The sequence below is a fragment of the Haemorhous mexicanus genome, chromosome 5, assembly GCF_027477595.1.
Source record: "Haemorhous mexicanus isolate bHaeMex1 chromosome 5, bHaeMex1.pri, whole genome shotgun sequence".
Taxonomy (NCBI): domain Eukaryota; kingdom Metazoa; phylum Chordata; class Aves; order Passeriformes; family Fringillidae; genus Haemorhous; species Haemorhous mexicanus.
The window spans coordinates 18,585,080-18,601,980 of NC_082345.1; the positions used below are offsets into that span (position 1 = coordinate 18,585,080).

General features: G+C 40.5%; 2 protein-coding genes across 4 annotated transcripts in view; both read right to left on the reverse strand.

The window, feature by feature from the left end:
- Nucleotides 1–2,846, reverse strand: part of ANO2 (anoctamin 2) — a 150,373-nt gene extending 147,527 nt beyond the window's left edge. Inside the window, exons 1-2 of the mRNA XM_059847912.1 lie at nucleotides 2,843–2,846; nucleotides 1,740–1,918 (exon numbers count right to left, since the gene is read on the reverse strand). Of these exons, the coding sequence (XP_059703895.1) occupies nucleotides 1,740–1,918; nucleotides 2,843–2,846 (183 nt within the window). The remainder of the gene's footprint in view (nucleotides 1–1,739; nucleotides 1,919–2,842) is intronic.
- A 7,313-nt stretch (nucleotides 2,847–10,159) lies between these two features.
- Nucleotides 10,160–16,901, reverse strand: part of VWF (von Willebrand factor) — a 118,773-nt gene continuing 112,031 nt past the window's right edge. For all 3 annotated transcript variants that reach the window (XM_059846174.1, XM_059846173.1, XM_059846175.1), the window contains 4 exons: nucleotides 16,450–16,578; nucleotides 14,802–14,841; nucleotides 11,905–12,002; nucleotides 10,160–10,502 (listed from right to left, as the gene is read on the reverse strand). In XM_059846174.1, coding sequence (XP_059702157.1) covers nucleotides 10,314–10,502; nucleotides 11,905–12,002; nucleotides 14,802–14,841; nucleotides 16,450–16,578 — 456 coding nt within the window. In that variant the 3' untranslated portion in view covers nucleotides 10,160–10,313. The remainder of the gene's footprint in view (nucleotides 10,503–11,904; nucleotides 12,003–14,801; nucleotides 14,842–16,449; nucleotides 16,579–16,901) is intronic.

Consider the following 16,901-nt stretch of genomic DNA (forward strand, 5'->3'; position numbering starts at 1 on the left):
CATGTGCTGGTAGTGCTGAATGCAAAGTTAACCACTTGCTGTATGGCAATTATCTTTTTTGTTAAAACAACACAAATTAATGAATGCATTATGTAAATGTGCATATTATTACATTCATGAATACCATCAGATTCTTGTTTTTCATTGGTTTGCTTCTCCCACAAAGTAGCTTTCAGTTGTTATGTCACTAAATAAATCTTGGATTTGCATGTACGCTACATCCTTCATCCTTTCACAAAATTACCACTGAGTAATCTGTTCTGCACATCACATTCATCACACCCTTCATGTCTAAAGTCCCTTTAGGCACATCCAAAATTACACTCAGCACTACATCCTGGCAGAATATAAAACTGCTTTTGAGACATCATTTTATTGCAATTCCCCATTTGCTGATTAGATACATTTTCATGTATTACTCACGGGCAGCCCATGCAAACTCTCCAGATCCATCTCTGCCCCAGCCAGGGAAAACCTGTGGCAGATTTCTAGTGTCCCTCTCAGAGAGTTTCAGGCTATACAATGCAGAAGGAATGATGTCACCACAGCAGGTCACTGGTGCAAGGCAATGCATTAGCCTGCTCTAGAGAAGATGAGCTCTGAGGATCCTCTCCTCCCTTACTGGAAAGTGTGGTCAGAACCAAGAAGCACGAACAAAAAGCGGGAGAGGGAACAAGGATGTTGTAGAATGTGAAAATCACTCCAAGGTTTTCCTGTTTGTTGTTCCTGTTTGTGGCTCTATGGAGCCACCTGCCACATCCCAGCCACCTGAGAGAGCACCATAGCAACATTTGGGGTTGCCGGAGTTACACAGGGGATGAGGAGAGTCAACAGTGACTTCCTCTCCGTGGACTCTTTTCCTCACTCTTGACAGCAAGGTGCCATCCCCATAATTATGGGTGTCCAATTCATGGAAAACTAATTAAAATTCCCACGGATTTCACTAAAGACATTTCCCGCCCCTAAATTTGCACTGCTTTCTTTACCATGTGACATTCTGGCACAAGAAGACATTTTTAGGGAGGACTACAAAAAGTCACAATTTCAAAAATGCTTCTGAAGGAACTATCAAGATCTTTCTCTCCTCCTCTCTCACAGCCACTGTGAAAGTCAGAAATGGTGATGTAAATGACCAGCTTAGGTCCTGCTTTCACTGCTTCTTGATGTTCCCAAGACAAGAAACCATCACACCAAGGAATAAGAAAATGGGATGGTATGATCACCATTTCATGATGATTTTGTTCTAATGGTCTGGTAGCAAATATATCACTACAAATACATCCCAAATGTGCCTCCTCTAATGACAGCTCTCCTCTGAAAATTACAGCCACACCACACTTCCACTGGAAACCAATCCAATCCAGCCCCCACTAACATCTGGTCACAGCTGACTCAGGGTTGACACAGGTCCACCCGATGTAGTGATCAACCTGCAGATCTTTTCTGCCACTGGAGGTAATAGCAACCCCCTCCATTCCTGCTCTGAAGGATTTTGGCTAAAGTAAACAATCCAGAAATTTTGGCGAGATTACTACTGCAGAAATTAATTCTTGCTGTACACAGAGACACAAATGAACCACCTGAGGTTGTGGTATCACTTTCCTCATAAAGACTCTTTTCCCTGTTCTGATTTTACCAACACACAGGAGAGTGCACCCTTCTTTTCTCACTCTGCTTCCAGCCTCTTCGTAATCCCAATTGCACTTGACCTAGGTCAATGAACATGAAACCCTACTTACAGAACTTCTGTAGGACACCAGTGATGCTTCAAGAGCTCCATTGGTCCCACTTCTGTGCCAGGAAGTCCGGTTCTGAGGAACAGTGAGGTATTTGCTGTTGTAGGCTGAAAAAGAGTCCCTTGCTGATTTTGCTGTCTTCCGTCCATTGAGAGCTGGGTGTGACGAGGGTAGAGCAAAGTCTAAGAAGGAGAGATAAATACATAAAACATGTTTTGTACAGGTGGCTCCCTTATGGAATGGGGAATACCACAATCAGTAGACACTATTCATTTTTAGTGATGTGAACAGATCTAGTGGCATCAGGTAGAGGTACAAACTCGTGGATCATGGTCATTCTTCATAAAGAACTCTTTACACATGTGAAATGCTCATCAAGTATATCTAAGATTATACCTACGTGTTCTGGTCTTAGAGGGTAATGTCTGGAATTTTTAGACATGCTCCCCATGTCTTGTGTTTGACAAATTACATGGTCACAGTGCAGAATAATGGAGGGTTTGGAGGGGATGGAAATCATCACCGAATCACAAATGGGTTGGAAGAGACCTGAAAGATAATCTCATTTCTATCCTCACTGACATGGGCAGGGACACCTCCCACTATCCCAGCTTACTCAGAGCCCCATCTGGCCTGGAACACTTCCAGGGATGGGGCAGACACAACTCCTCTAACAACCTGTGCCAGGGCCTCTCTACCCTCACAGGGGAAGAATTTCTTCTGAATATCCAACCTAAACCTGCTCTCTGTCAGTGTGAAGCCATTCCCCCTTGTCCTGGCAGTCCAGACCCTTGTCAAGAGTCTCTCTCCATCTTTCCTGTGGGCTCCCTTCACACACTGGAAAGCCACAATGAGGTCACGCCAATGCCTTTTCTTTTCCAGGCTGAACAATCCCAATTATCTCAGTCTTTCTTCACAGCAGAGCTGCTTCATCCCTCTGATTCTCTTGGAAGCCTTCTCAATCCAACAGATCAATTCCATACTGGCAGTATCACAGTGAAAAAATGCTAATAAAAAATAGTGAATACAGAAACTGTTTCGACACACTAATGTTTCATACTCTTTCTCCCTCTAGTGGTGCCACAGCTGAAACGGGGTTGTCTTACCCATATTCTCATTCTCTTGGAAAAGCTCTTAGAGGAGGAAACCCTGTCTTGATCCTTCCAGCATTAGTGTTTATACCCAGGAGAAGACATCATATGCACATCTGCCTACATGGTCAGCACCATCACCACTACAGAGACAATACACCACTGCCTCTGTCTAGTCAGGACTTTTCTCCAGGAAGAAGAAACAACAGCTCCCATCTGTCTGGGGAGACACCACATCCATTGTGTACTGCCAAAGTCTGGATTTGTATTTCCCCCTCATTTAGCTGAGACCCTTCTATCCCCTATACTCAGATTGAAACTGCTTCCCCACCACCACATTCTGAGAGAGGAGACAGTTGAATGCTAAAGAAGGAAATGCTTGGAGGAGAGCGTCTGACCCCTAAATGTTATGATTATTCTTATTTTTCCTATCAATACCAGATTAGGATCCAGCAGCACTTGAACAGTCCAGCAGATTGACTCACTAGTCTTCCCTGTCTGATCTCCCAAGCAGACTCATGCTTGGCTCACTTTAATGAAGCACATAATGATGCCATGAGAGAAACTCCAAGAAAAATAATTAATAAGTGAAGGTTTCATTTCCAAAAGCCACACACAATGTTTCTCCAGTATTTTCAGACTAAGTTTGGGATATCTCACAAGACCTTTACAAAGTCAATTAAAGACCTGTTTTTCTTTCCAGGCCTAGGGAAAAAGCTGCAGTTCATTTATAATATTATTTCATCTCCATTATGCTTCCCAGCCTCCAGAAACTGTCACAAACCTGAGATTAACACTGGTAAACTGGTAAGGCAGTCAGGGACTCCCAGTCAGAACGAGTTTTTTGATGAAAATGCAATTGCCATATCTGTATCTGGAGGACTCCTCCCAAAAGCTCTTTAACTTCCCAAATTAAACCAATGGAACTAAAATGTTTTGTTTTGATTTCATTCCACATTTGACTGTTCCTGCCTGGTACAGCACTGCCTCAGGGGCTTCTGCTTCAGATGCAGCCTGACCTCATTCCTTTATGTCTTTATGACATCTGGCCTTACATGTTCTCATTCTGTAAATATTCTGGAGGAATTAGTATCAATAGAAACAAGCTCTGTATGTGAGTATGTATATGAATATATATAAAAATTTTAAATATGCATGCATGCATGCATAGCTTTGGTGTCTATTTGCATATATATATGTATCTTCAGAGAACAGCAGTACAGGGAATCTTGACTTCAGCTTGGAAAGAAAATGTTCAGGAACTACACTCAATCTACAAAAATGGTTGGCTATCCACCCCTCCAGTCAAACTCCATCAAGTTGCAAAGGGCTTCTGTGGACAAGGTACCTCCAGAACAGAGATCAGTGACCAGCTCCAGTTCCAGTTCACAGCTAGTCACCACCTGCTCACTCAGCCTCTCTGCACTCCTTTGCCTCAGCTTTTTGCAAACTTAAGGGTTGCCCACATGTGCAGCAATTCACCTCACTGTTTGTGTTCCCAGGTCTTTGTCCAAAGTACCACCATGAAGAAGTTGCACAGACTGGCAAAAGTGGAGGGACTGAGAGGGAGTGTTAAAGGACCACACTGCTTGTGAAAGAGGCATTAAAGGAATCTGCCTAATTAGGAGCTCTGTATTAAATCCTGAGTAGCAGCCAATTAATTGAGCTGAGTGGTACAGATGATCAGATTATCACAGCACAGCTACTTGCAGAATACTCTGCAAGTGGTTTGGTCATCCAGGGCACAGACAGGGAACTGCTTTCATTTATCTTCCTCTCTTTTCAGATAAGTATCAGAAAGGATCTGCATTTCTGAGGGACACCGGAGTTAGAAGAAGACACCTCTGCAAGGCTGTTAAAAACATCTGCAATTTAGGAACATTGTTTGGGAAACTCCAACCCCCAAGTAGGGATGAAAAAAAACCTACTTGAATTTACTGTTTCCTTGTAGCTTTACTCAAACCTCTTTTTCAAAGGACATATATATATATGAAAAGATCTTTATACATGTGTTCTTTAGGTTCCCAGTAAATAATGACTTTTCAGGTCTGAATGTAGATGAAGAAGCTCAACTCATGCCAAAATTACTTCTTGTGCACATCTCCACCAAACTCAACTATAGTAAAGCATATAAAGACTCCACTGTGTCTTCAAAACCACCATTTTAGTGTCTTTTAAGAATATAGGAATTAGACAGACTAGGCTATTTGGTTTGTCTCTAACACCATCTAATTTGCAGCCTGTGTGTTCAGGGCTCACACAGTACCTCTCAGACTGCAGGTGGAAAGGGTAAAACAACAAACCCTGACTAATGCTGGACTAATCTGGACAGCCTGGGTGCATCTGCCTGTCTGATCATGCCAACACTCAGTTTGAAATGTCCTGAGCCTCCAGGACACCCAGCAGGAGAATTTCTTGGGTAGGACTCACTATCTCAGTTGTATTTCTCTACATTTTTCTGTACATAACACAGATATCCTATGTCTTCCCACCTCCAAATATGATTAGAGAATAAATAGTCTTTATAAAGAGAACCATCCAATTCTGAGTTTACTTATGGGACTGATTTTAATAGAAGCAGTTAAGCAGCAGGGGACTAAACACCTAAATAGTTCTTAAACCATTCTAAAGAGAGAAATACCAGATAGCTAAAATTTAAAGGTCAAATTCTATCCTTCTATTATTCAAATAAGGAGTTTGAAGTTCACAGCAGAGATACAGCCCCAGAAACAATGAGATAACATGGAAACAACCACAGAGCTTTTGACTGTGACAGCAAAAGAACAATGACTCAACATCAGCACTGAAAGTTATTCAAAGCTTGTGCACTGGGAACTCCAGCACGAAGGTTTTATGCAAATAAGTGTCTGAGCAGATTTGCTTCTTTTGTGTGGGAATTGAGAGCTCAAGGCTGCCCATTTTCTCCTGGAAAAGGATGTTGCTCACTCCCCACAGCTGCACTGCAATTAGGCAAATCAGCAGAAAACAAGCACAAGGCATTTGCCTAGTAATTGTCTTTTCCACATGGATCACAACACTGATCCACAGCTGCTCTTCTGATGCTTCAAGAGAAGTGAACTCCGTATGTTTTATCTCTGAGCTCTGTGTATGTAACTGGGCTGCAGATTTCTCTCTTTCTTTTTTTTTTTTTCTTCCCCTAAAAGAAGACAGAGAAGTCCTTCCAAAGTACTCCTGTCTTTCTTCTCCACCCCATCTTGGCCTATCCTTCTTCATAGGCAGCCATAAGAATGAAATAGAGAAAAAACTTACCAGGCATGTGTGTTCCCATGTTGCCTGGAGGTTTGGCTGGAAATTGCGTCAGTGCTGAAATAGGATGTGGCTATGCCGTGCACAATCTGCTTCTGCACTGGCTTAAGGAAAGAACAGCACCAGCAGCTATTTCCATCCTGCCTTGATCCTGCTTTAGCAAACCACAAACTGAAGCTAATTAGCGAGACCTTCTGCTTCAGTGATTACTGTCATGGAAGGAAGAGGAGAAGAAAAACCAAACTCTCATGACCTGAGAGGCCATGGCAATTCTCTGCTGGAGAATTTCAGCACTTTGTCTTCATGATCCATAACACCTCAAGAAACAAGCTATCAACAGGCATTCTTTGTCCAGAAGGCAGTGGAGAGGAAGGAAAAAGGCTAATGCAGAACCAGGGCTCTACAGTACAGCTAGCTCTGTCCAAAGAATCAGCACTCAAGGATCAGATTGTCTTGGAAGTGGTTTCTGTGGGGAAGTGTGTCTTTATATCTACAAAGCTTCACAGTGCTTTCAGGTAGGAGGTAAGTGCAGAAGGCTTTTTATTAAGGTTGTTTCAAGTACTCAAGTTACCTCAGTGCCTGGATGCACTGTCATTCCTGCATGAAATATTCAGGGGATTATCTTGTAATCAATGGTCTAATCAGAACAGGTGATGGATCCTGCTTAGCCCTCAACCTTGCAATTTAAGCAACTATAGGGAAGAAAAGTTCTTGAAGACCAATGCTATCTGAGAAAGGACTCTTATTTGCTAATGATAACCGGAGAGAGATGTAACTAATTCAAGTCCAAATCTTTTTTTCTTTGAGCCTGTTTATGATACTATGATGGTTTTTCTAGTGTGACAGGGAGAAATTGATTTATTCAATGCCTGAATAAAGTCCAGTGGTTCTATGACCTTGTAAATCAGGATAGTACACTGTGTCATGGCTGGCAAGGGTAGAAGTTGTCACAGAGAGATGTGCTGATGCACCCTGGTTGTGCTATCAAACTTGCTGAGTACATAAAAGGAGCAGTGCAGCTGTTGTTTCCCAAAATTTGGGCTGGGTGATGTAAAATGTTCCCAGCAAGACTAAGAAATTTGTATGGGATTTTAAATTCATTAAATCCCCCCCCACTCTTCTTGGTCCCTACTTTGAAATGGCATTTATCTCTTCTAACCAAAATATCAACAGGTATCAAATATTTTGTCCTTTTTACCCTGCTAGTATCTTATAGTACTCTCAGAACTTCTTTTAGAAGTTTTGTAAACAGGGAACAAATCTCCTGCTTTCTACACCTATCTCAGGGAGAAGGAAAGGAAAACGTTCTGAAACTTCCGCTATTTTCCATCCACAATCTGTGCTGCTCTAACTAAACTCAAAACCTGAAAGGTAAATTCTGGCTTATTCTGGAATAGTAAAGGAATGTAGAGCCAGGTCCTGCTGGGATCCCTGTGGACTTATAGCTTTGCCTGCACAGGTTCCAATTGCCAGCTTATATAAGCCATAAGGATGGGTGTGTTATGTGTTACAGGTAATACACTTATCTCAGGTAATAAATAGTATACACAGCAATAAGGAAGCAACATCCAGATGCTTAGAATGGAAGTAGTCTATTTTTAAGCCTTTCCAACAGAGAAAATCTTACCTTGGCATCACTGTCTTTCCTGAGTTTCTTGGGTATGGTGTTAATTGATAATGCAGAGCTGTGACAAGTAATAACAATATACCTGATTGTGTTTCACCTGCTGTAGAGGAGTGGTGCTTGCAAGTCTGTAAATTTAGAAGAGAGATTAGATGTTTTGAATTGTTAAGGAGTTATATAAGACTCTTCCCCAAATCCATTCAGCATACCTGTAAATCTATCCTATGGCACAATCAACAATCCAGCTGGTTCTCTGAAGCAGTGAGATGTGCTCCTAATCACTGGTGGAAAGGTAAAGGCCAAGGTAGTTCAAACCCATCAAGGCTCACAAATAGTATGTATGACTTGGGAAACAACATTCTTCAAAGCTTGGCTTCTGCTGGAGAATGCCAATGGAGCAGTCAGATGTAGAGTACTGTGTGATGTGCTGGCACACTTGATCATAGGCAGGATCCTATGCTCTTCACTCCTGCCATAGAGAAATGCTGCTGAAAGTATTGGAATTGCACTAATTGCAGCTGCCTGTGTGAAAGGCAATGAAACCTGCACAGAGCAGGTCCGAGCCCACTGGCTCCTTGGGCGAAAGTCAGACAGCTCTTTTGGGGCAGACTGCCTGAAAATGTTTGATTCTCATGCCAGCAAGTCAAAGTCAGAAATGTATTTATCTCCTCAGCCTGTTAAAGAAGATGGTATAATATTCCCTTCTGCTTTTTCTTCCTTGCCAGTTTGTTTCTAGAGAATGATTTTCAAAAAAGATCCTTCTGGTCTTGCTTGTGACGGGGGCTTGAATTCACAGGTCTGAGTAACAACATGTAGACCACAACAAAGTCCCCAGAAATCCCTGCTGTAAGTAAAGCCAGTAAGTGCCCTTCTCATGGACTGCATTGCACTGACTCAGACAATTAATTATCTAATTAGAAGACCTGTCTGCAGCCATGAAGCCTTAGGCTGTAATCCTGTCAGCTTTCATGAGCTAAGAAGGGTCAGTCTGGGTGAGGGCACTGGCTGAAACAAAGGAACATCCCAGCCATGGTAAGTGAAAGAGGATGAACATTTGCCTTTTACTTCCTTCTCTCTGCTCCTCTCTGATGTTGCAAGTTGCTATTCCAGGAACTGCTCACCTTCAGCTTCAGATGAACAGTTGACTACCTGGGTGACCCAAATCCATCTGTCAGGGAGCTTAATATGTAGAGGCAGCTACAGGAAGGAACTGGTGTGAGGGTGGAGGTAAATTGGTGACAAATCTACTGCAGCAAGTAGGGCTGGTGAAAATTGAAAATGGGTTTCTCTCTGGTGTTACTGTGGCCTATAGCAGAAGACACAGATTCATGGAAAGATTGCATTTCTACCATTGTGCAGCAATAAAGGTTGTCTTGAAAGAATAATAAAACCAAAAAGTCTCACAATTCAAGGTGTGTTGAATTCACAACTGACTGGCAAGAGAGAAGCAGCAGGGATCTGCCTGGTTCCTCTAAAAAAGGAATACAACTTACCTTTTTGTTTGCTCCCAAAGGGAGCTTTCCTTGCAGTTCGGGGGATGCTTTGACCCATTTAATCATGTCTAAGTGCCATTCATTATTTTAAAACTGTTAGTTAAACAAGAAGCTTAAATGATTCTCTTCTGTCAAAAATATGCATGGCAATAACAGCCTCCCTCTCTCATATTTTTGAGAAATTAGTACTCCCAGTGAAACTGCTTCACTGACACAAGATTCTTCCAGGACCAACAACACTCTGGAAGATCTTTTGTGTTCCATGGCCCAACTAGACAAAGCAGAATTTAAATCCTTGTAACTATATGCCTGGCAGCAATTACTAAATTACACCTGCCACTGCAAATTCTGCATCTAAGTAAATTCCAGCATTTGGAACAAATGCAACAGGTGAAGTCCAGGCACCTGGAAGTAAGTGAGATAACTACTGAGCTTTCTCCTCGAGTTGGTCTGGGCAAGGGCTGAAGTAAGAGCTGTCCTTAAACCTGTACACATGTCCTGAGGACTTGCAGAATTTACACAGTCTGTCCTCAACACACAGTTTCTTTTCATTCAGCTTCAGGAGCAACATGTATATGCATTGCAGAAAGATATTTGGTTGTCTGAGCCACAACCAGTATTGCTTGTGTATCACAAACATCCTACTCTTACTCTGAAGCCTTATCCCATAATTACTGTACTCCCTGAAAAGAATGAGAGGAAAAAAAGCAAAAAATTATAAGTCCACTGTGTGTCACTAAGGACTGAAGTGGGGAATGAAAGTGTAATGTCTCTGCAGACAACCCTAAATGATTTGGGAAATATTCTTTAAGTATAAGCAATTGTTTCTGAGCATAATTTATTTGTTGTTGTTCTTTTGGGATTTTTTTCAACAATGTGGATTAATTTCCACACTGAAATGAAGAGAATCTCTTTCCTACAATCCACCCCAAGATGAATCAGACCATGTTCTGTTGTGCTGGTAAGCTTTATTGTTTGCTGTGTTGATACAATTTTTCAGGATTCTAATGGATAAGGCAGTGTACAGAGAAAATTAGGCTTGCACTGTGAAGTTCCTCCATCATAAAGCTTCAGATTAAGCAACTGGGCTTCTGAGCAATATTCATGATGTGCACTTGTGAGCACGGCATTCACACAGCGAGGCGGAGGGGATGTAGTGCTGCATCACAGTCCCATTGGGACAGTGCAGTGGGATTGTCACCATGGTGGTCTGAGTGGCTGTACAGCAGCTGCAGTGGTCTTCCCACTGCCCGGTCTGAACAGAGTACCTGGTGGTGGTTCTGCACTTGCCCTAAATGGAAAAAGAAGAGAGCACAAGTTTGAAGAGAGCCTCATGATACTCAGAATCCTGGTTCTTTCCTTCAAAATATCCATGAGTGACTTTGTCCGGCTTCTGTGCTCCGCTGAAAACATGAACTCAGAAACAGGTGCCTGGGTCCAGAATGCAGGGTGCTGCACAAAGAGTAACTTCTTTATGAGCATAAGCAGAGCAAAGGAGAGGTGAAGAAACTGCTCACACACACAAAAGAGCCCGGAATTTAAAATCTCATAGGGAATGTCCAGAGCTATGGTGCTGGCTTCTGAGCAAATGTGGTTATCATGCATTCAGAAAGTGCTTTAGCCCAAATGCTGCAACCCACACACCCACTGTTGCCCTGCTGGTGCTATTATTTCTTGTTCTGCTTGTCTAGCCACTTAACTAAATTAGACCATGCTGTCAGTGCCTGTAGCTACAAGCCTTCATGATGTCAAAACAATGAGCCCCACATAACACTCCATCAGAGTCCATTTCCTTTGGTGGCTTTCTGCTCTTATTTCCCAGTCTAATTAAATTAAAATATCCTATCATTATCAGGGACAACTTTAGAAAAAATGTATTTAACACTGTTTATTCCTAATGTAAAATCTGGACTTCTGCAGGAGAAACATCAATACTTATGACTTTATGGCTAAGGAGCATTTACTTTGTAGACAGGACAAGAGGTTAGGAATTATTATTGTCCAAGTTATGCCATAACTTGGATTGCACACAAGGGTGATTAAAATCCTTGTATGGGGCTTGTTTATCTTGGAAAGAGCAGAGATGGGAACACCCAGAAGGGAAGTTACGCTCCTGTTTTAAAAAGGAAGTTGCCATATAAGGTGTAAGCAGTAATGGGCTAGAAATTAAACTTTTAATCTGATTATGGAAGATACACAAGATCTTGGTGCCAAGGCTAATTGAGGAATCCCAGAGCTTTTAAGGCACACAAGTCAAATCTTGGCACTTGGGTTTAAAGGACTTTTAAATGCCATTTATCTAAATACCTATTTAAATTCCCCTAATCAACCCAGAGGCTCGGTGCTTAACTACATACTCAGAACTGAAAATCAGCTTCACAAATGAGAAGATAAATATTCCTTTTATTTAAAGTAGAACGTCCTAACAGAGCTACTTCAGAGTCATTAATTTCTGATGGAAGCAAGAGAGTGGGATGAACAAAGCATTTGTGTCTAGCACATGTCATTTTTCACACTGGTTTGACTAGGGAAAATTCAGCATCAGCAAATTACTTCAGGAAATAAGTGCCAATGAGGTTAACACTAAGTCAAGTCAATGAGAAACTGATGCTCCACTTACTGAAGTGAAACCATGGTGGAAGAAAAGGTTTCCTTTAGGGAAAGAAAAAGGGGGGTTGATTTTTGTTATTTACCTCACAATGAGAAATGGGCACCTCCTTTTCAGCCACACAGCCGTTGATATTCCCATACTGCAGTCTGGTACTTACTGGATGACATTCCACCTCCACACCTACCAAGTGGACAAAAAAAGAAAAAGAAAAATTTACTGCTGGCAATTACTCTTTGTAACTTATTTCCCTTTACTCCTGATATTGCTGTTAGTGAAATGTTCTTCCTGGTAAAATCCCTAGCTGGGTGTGTCTCCTTAGAGTAATTCATGCAGAGCTGTGTGAGTCTTTCACATTACAGCCCTAAAATTCCACTGAAGAAATGTTTCCCTCATGTTTATTTTCAAATGACTCCTTTGTTCTAAAGTCACCTTGGCCATCAAACACCAGCCTCTCCCCTGGTCTTAGACAACTCTCCTGTTAATGCTGGTAACAAACAGGGAATCTGTTCCCCCACTTTCAAAGAGAACCTCATCATTAATATGCTCAAATATAAACTAAGCCAGAACATTTTCTTCTGAACTCTTGTGTGTTTTGGTCTGCATCTGAAGACTTGTGAAGGAGCCAACGCTTTTTTCAGTGGATATTTTGTGCACAGACAACAGTAGCTCTGTGTAGTGTTACTACAGTTTTATGTCTCTGTGAAAAGACAATCCTACTCATACCCATTTCTAGCTAACCAATGAAATTTCTGTGTTTAGCAGAATATTAGACTGATTTTTAGGTACTACCCCAGAACACTTCAGAAAGTTGAAGGAATTCAGCAGGGCAACTGCACAACTAAGTACATACAGAAAGGGAAGAAAAAGGTATCCATCTTCCTACCAGCAAACACAGCTTTCCATCAGAGTGTTGGTACCAAATTGACTCTGTGCCTTGTAAAACCTTACACTTCATTTTTAAAAAAAATGCAGATAGTTTCTGGTTCCAGGGCTGAACTGCCCTTTCTCTTTTAATGATTTCATTACTCTTTTATAAAAATTGTCCACCTGAAAGGACAGTTGTGTTCACACACTTGAAAAGCACAAAAAAATAAAAGTCATTAGCCTCAACACAGGTCCATCCACTTTTTGATCCTGACTTATCAACTTGTTTTCTAGTTACTTTACCTCCGTTGTTTATTTTTTTGTTGACTGTGCCTCCTCTGCAAAGGCAAGTGCTAGTAACTTAACAAGACATGTGAGATTGAGATCAACAGAGAAAAGAGAAACAACTTCTTTGTTAAGTGGGAAAATAAGGAATATCCTTTGCCAATTATCAAGTTCTGTGGCTAAAACCACAAAAATCTCATGAGAAAATAGGAGCTGTTCACTTGTGCGCTTCCACAAACCTAAAAGCTGGAACAATGCCCTCAGACACACTAAAAAAGTCCAGTTGCGAAGGCATAACATAGGAAGGGAAACTGACCCCTCAACCAGCTCCTTTGCCCAAGGACTTGTCTGACTCTGCTGAGCCAAAGGCATCGGCCTGGAATGAGTTCTTTGCCCAATTCTTTATGACACAGAGACATCTGAAAGACTCTCTCAAGACCTTGGAAGATAACGTAATCTGTGTCCACGAGAAAGTGAGAACTGAGCTACATCCAGGCAAACCCTCATTGGGAATAAGGATCTGAAGGTCCATTCAATATGGAAGGTTTTAGGCAGGCAGCACATCACTTAGATCAGTTTGCCTTTGCTGCTGCAGGGAGGTATCACTTTTAAATGACTCCGTTAAATAAATCTATGCATTAATCTCTGCTCATTTGGAACTAGTTTCTCCTCAATTACAGCGATTTGCACTAGCTGCCCACCACCCTTTCCTTTAAATCTCACAATCTGTTTTTGTTAATAAACAATTTTGAGTATTCCTTACTTGAATTTTGAGTATTCCTTACTTGTAGCCTGGTAGTTTAAAGCTCCCTAAACCAAATTACCTCTTTGATCCATTTGATGACAGTCTCTCAATAGCTTTCTAACTTCTATCCCTCAAGCCAGAGCTCAGTAATTATCCAGAAAGGCAAAGGCTGCAAACTCTCTAGGAGTTACCATCCTTCATCAGGGGTATTATTGCAGCAGTTCCTGTGCCAGTGTGGTGATGGACTGCTATGCTGGCCATCTTTTATTTATGAGCACATACATAGCAAAAAAAAAAAAAAAGAAAATTAAAAGACATAACAGACAAGATGTTGATATTCTGACCTTAAAAGAGAATTTCAATCCTTTGTATATTTTTTTTAATTTTATATAAGCTACAGTATTATTTTTTACTTATAGAGGAGAAAACTGAGAGGTTATCTGCTCACAAATGCATCAGTGATTCATTTTAGAATTGAGAACTCAACCTTGCAATCCTTCCTTGTGTAACAAACCCTTCCTACTCTCACAGCCTGACATTTGGATTATCCACACAAAGATGCATGAAATTAAGAGTTGCAGGATTGACCCCTAAACTGACAAATTTAAGAACTAGTCAGGCGGTTCCATAGGAATATATTTCTTCTACTATTTTTGGTTAATATGTTATCCAAAATATTACTGCCACCAGGGCTGGGCTTTTTTGATTAATTAATTTAAAGCTGATTTTTTATTTATGAAGTGTTTTCCTCACATATTCAGCAGTATCAGGTTATGTGACTTGACAGGCTGTCTGTGCAGGACTATTCCTGTTATTACCAGATGAACAATAAAATAAAACATTTATAATTAACATCTACATAAAATGTGGAGAGTATCTATTTCTTTCTAAGCACTTGGGAATATAGTCAAAACACATGTTCTAGATGACAAAACATGACAGCAGCATGTCAGAGGGTGGGCTTCTTTGATGGTTTATAATAACCACATTGCTAAGCTCTGGTTCATTACACTGCATATTATGGAAATTGTAGGTACTTACACACTCTGTCTTTTCCATACAAGATTTCTGGATTATTTACTTACACATGTCACAGCAAGTGTTGCCAATTTTTGCAATTCTGCCCTAAAATGATTAAAAAAAAAAAAACACTCAAATGTTGGCACAAGTGACACAAGTGATATACTTCTGATCTGCTGAAAGAAGATGTATAAAGCAGGGTACTAGGCAAAGAAAAAAAAAAACACCTGAATTTCTATATTATACAAAATCATAAATCTACATTATTAATCTTCTCTTTATTAATTTTAAGATTTTGAACTAGGGATGATATTTGTTGGTAGCTAACTGGAAGTAATTGACTTACTAGCAAGTTCAACACCTGAAAATATTGCTATCACCTGCTCTTTTAGAATGCTCTTTAGGAGCATTCTAAAATAAAGACATTAAATACAAATAAATTCCCGAAAACCAAAAGGATAAAACCATTAGCATTTAGGTTTCATTCTGTTTAAGAAATATCACATCTGCCAAGTAAGTTTTAAAAGCCATAAAACTTTATGTTTCTTGTTTCATTGCTATCATCCAGAATATAATTCTCAGAAGTATATGCATAGTGCAAATTATTGAAAAACTATAGTGAAAGACAAAATGGAGAAATATTTACACTGCAGGATGATGCCATTGTTGCACTCAACCCCTGAGCTTATGTGCAAAAGTTTGGAGGCTTTTTTAATTAAAAATCCTAAAATTTTGATCTGCAACAAGATGAAAACCACTAATTTTATAGCTGAAATAGTTCTGTTTGGGGGGTATAGGAGAAGAATAAATGCAGCTTGAGAAATTCTGCTTAAAAAGTAAACTGTTTTTCACTGATTTTCCATTAACATCTCTTGAATACAATAATAACAAAAAGCCGTAATGCAATGCAGCATTCTTTTCTAAATCTTTGTTTATACCACAAAACCATGTATTACAATTTCACAAAGCGAGAAATGCCCTGTAGAAGCTTTCTTTTTCCCACATTATACATAAATTCTCCATTTGTTTCATGTGTATGAGCAGACTGGTTTGGCCACAAGCTTTACTAAATGTTCCCTGCTTCCCGCCAAGAAAATTGAAGCAGGTGGATATAAACACCTGTAAGATGTGTAAAACCTGACAGATAAGCAAAAACAGGGCCCTGTGTGCTACACACACACCTTACTCTGCTCCTCAGTGTCTAATTAACCTCAAATCACAAGAAAGATGGGTGAGTACTTTGTGCAGGGCTTTTTATCCTGCTAAACAACTGTAATTGTGGAAGTTTGATCTTTCTACAGCAGCGTGAAAGTTCCTTTCCATAACCTCATATAATGGCAGAGAAAAAATACCTTAGCATTTCATATGCATATTTCTCAGTTTCTGTTATTGTCCACTCAGTTTTGCTTTGGTTCCCAAACTGAAAACATCGTTAGAAGAACCACTTGCAAATACTTGATACTTCAAATATTCAGCTTCATATTCAAAATAGAATTAGTAGTAGTCAGTAGTCAGCACAGTCCCACAAAAAAAGGGCTTATATTTTCAAACAGAGAAAACCTACATCTTTCTGAATTTCAGAGTAAGTTCAAATTCAGTTTAGCCAAGGTGTTGGGAGAGGGTTGGGGTTTCCCAGCCCAGAACACAGAAGGTACCAGAAACATGACAGAGTCCATTAGGAAACCTGGGAACAGGACCTGTTTCACTACTTACTCCTTCAGCCAAGCATCTTCTGGCATCAAATGGAGGACAGCCAGTGATTCTCCTTTCCCAGATAAATTCCCCTCTCTCATTTACTCTGCAAGAGTGACTGTCACAGCCATCCTGAAGGGATGTGTTTGCCTGGAAAAATTGAAGGGCTGTTAACTTTACACAGAAACAACATGGGACAGGAACTTTTCAGTATATTACTTTGCTGATGTCTCAAAGTACCATGGTGGTGACAGTTATAAAACAGAAATCTTTGTTTATCAACAAAATCGTTTTCTTCTGTTTAATTCCATGGCCATAATGATCACAGCTCTGCCCAGACTCCCAAAACCTGATCTTTTTCAGCTCTTCACAGAAGAGAAAGAAATTTCCATTAACTTAGAAAAAAAACCTTCTCTAAGTTAGAGATTTGGGGGTCTGGCCTATGTCTGTCTTTCAAAGACATAGATACAATT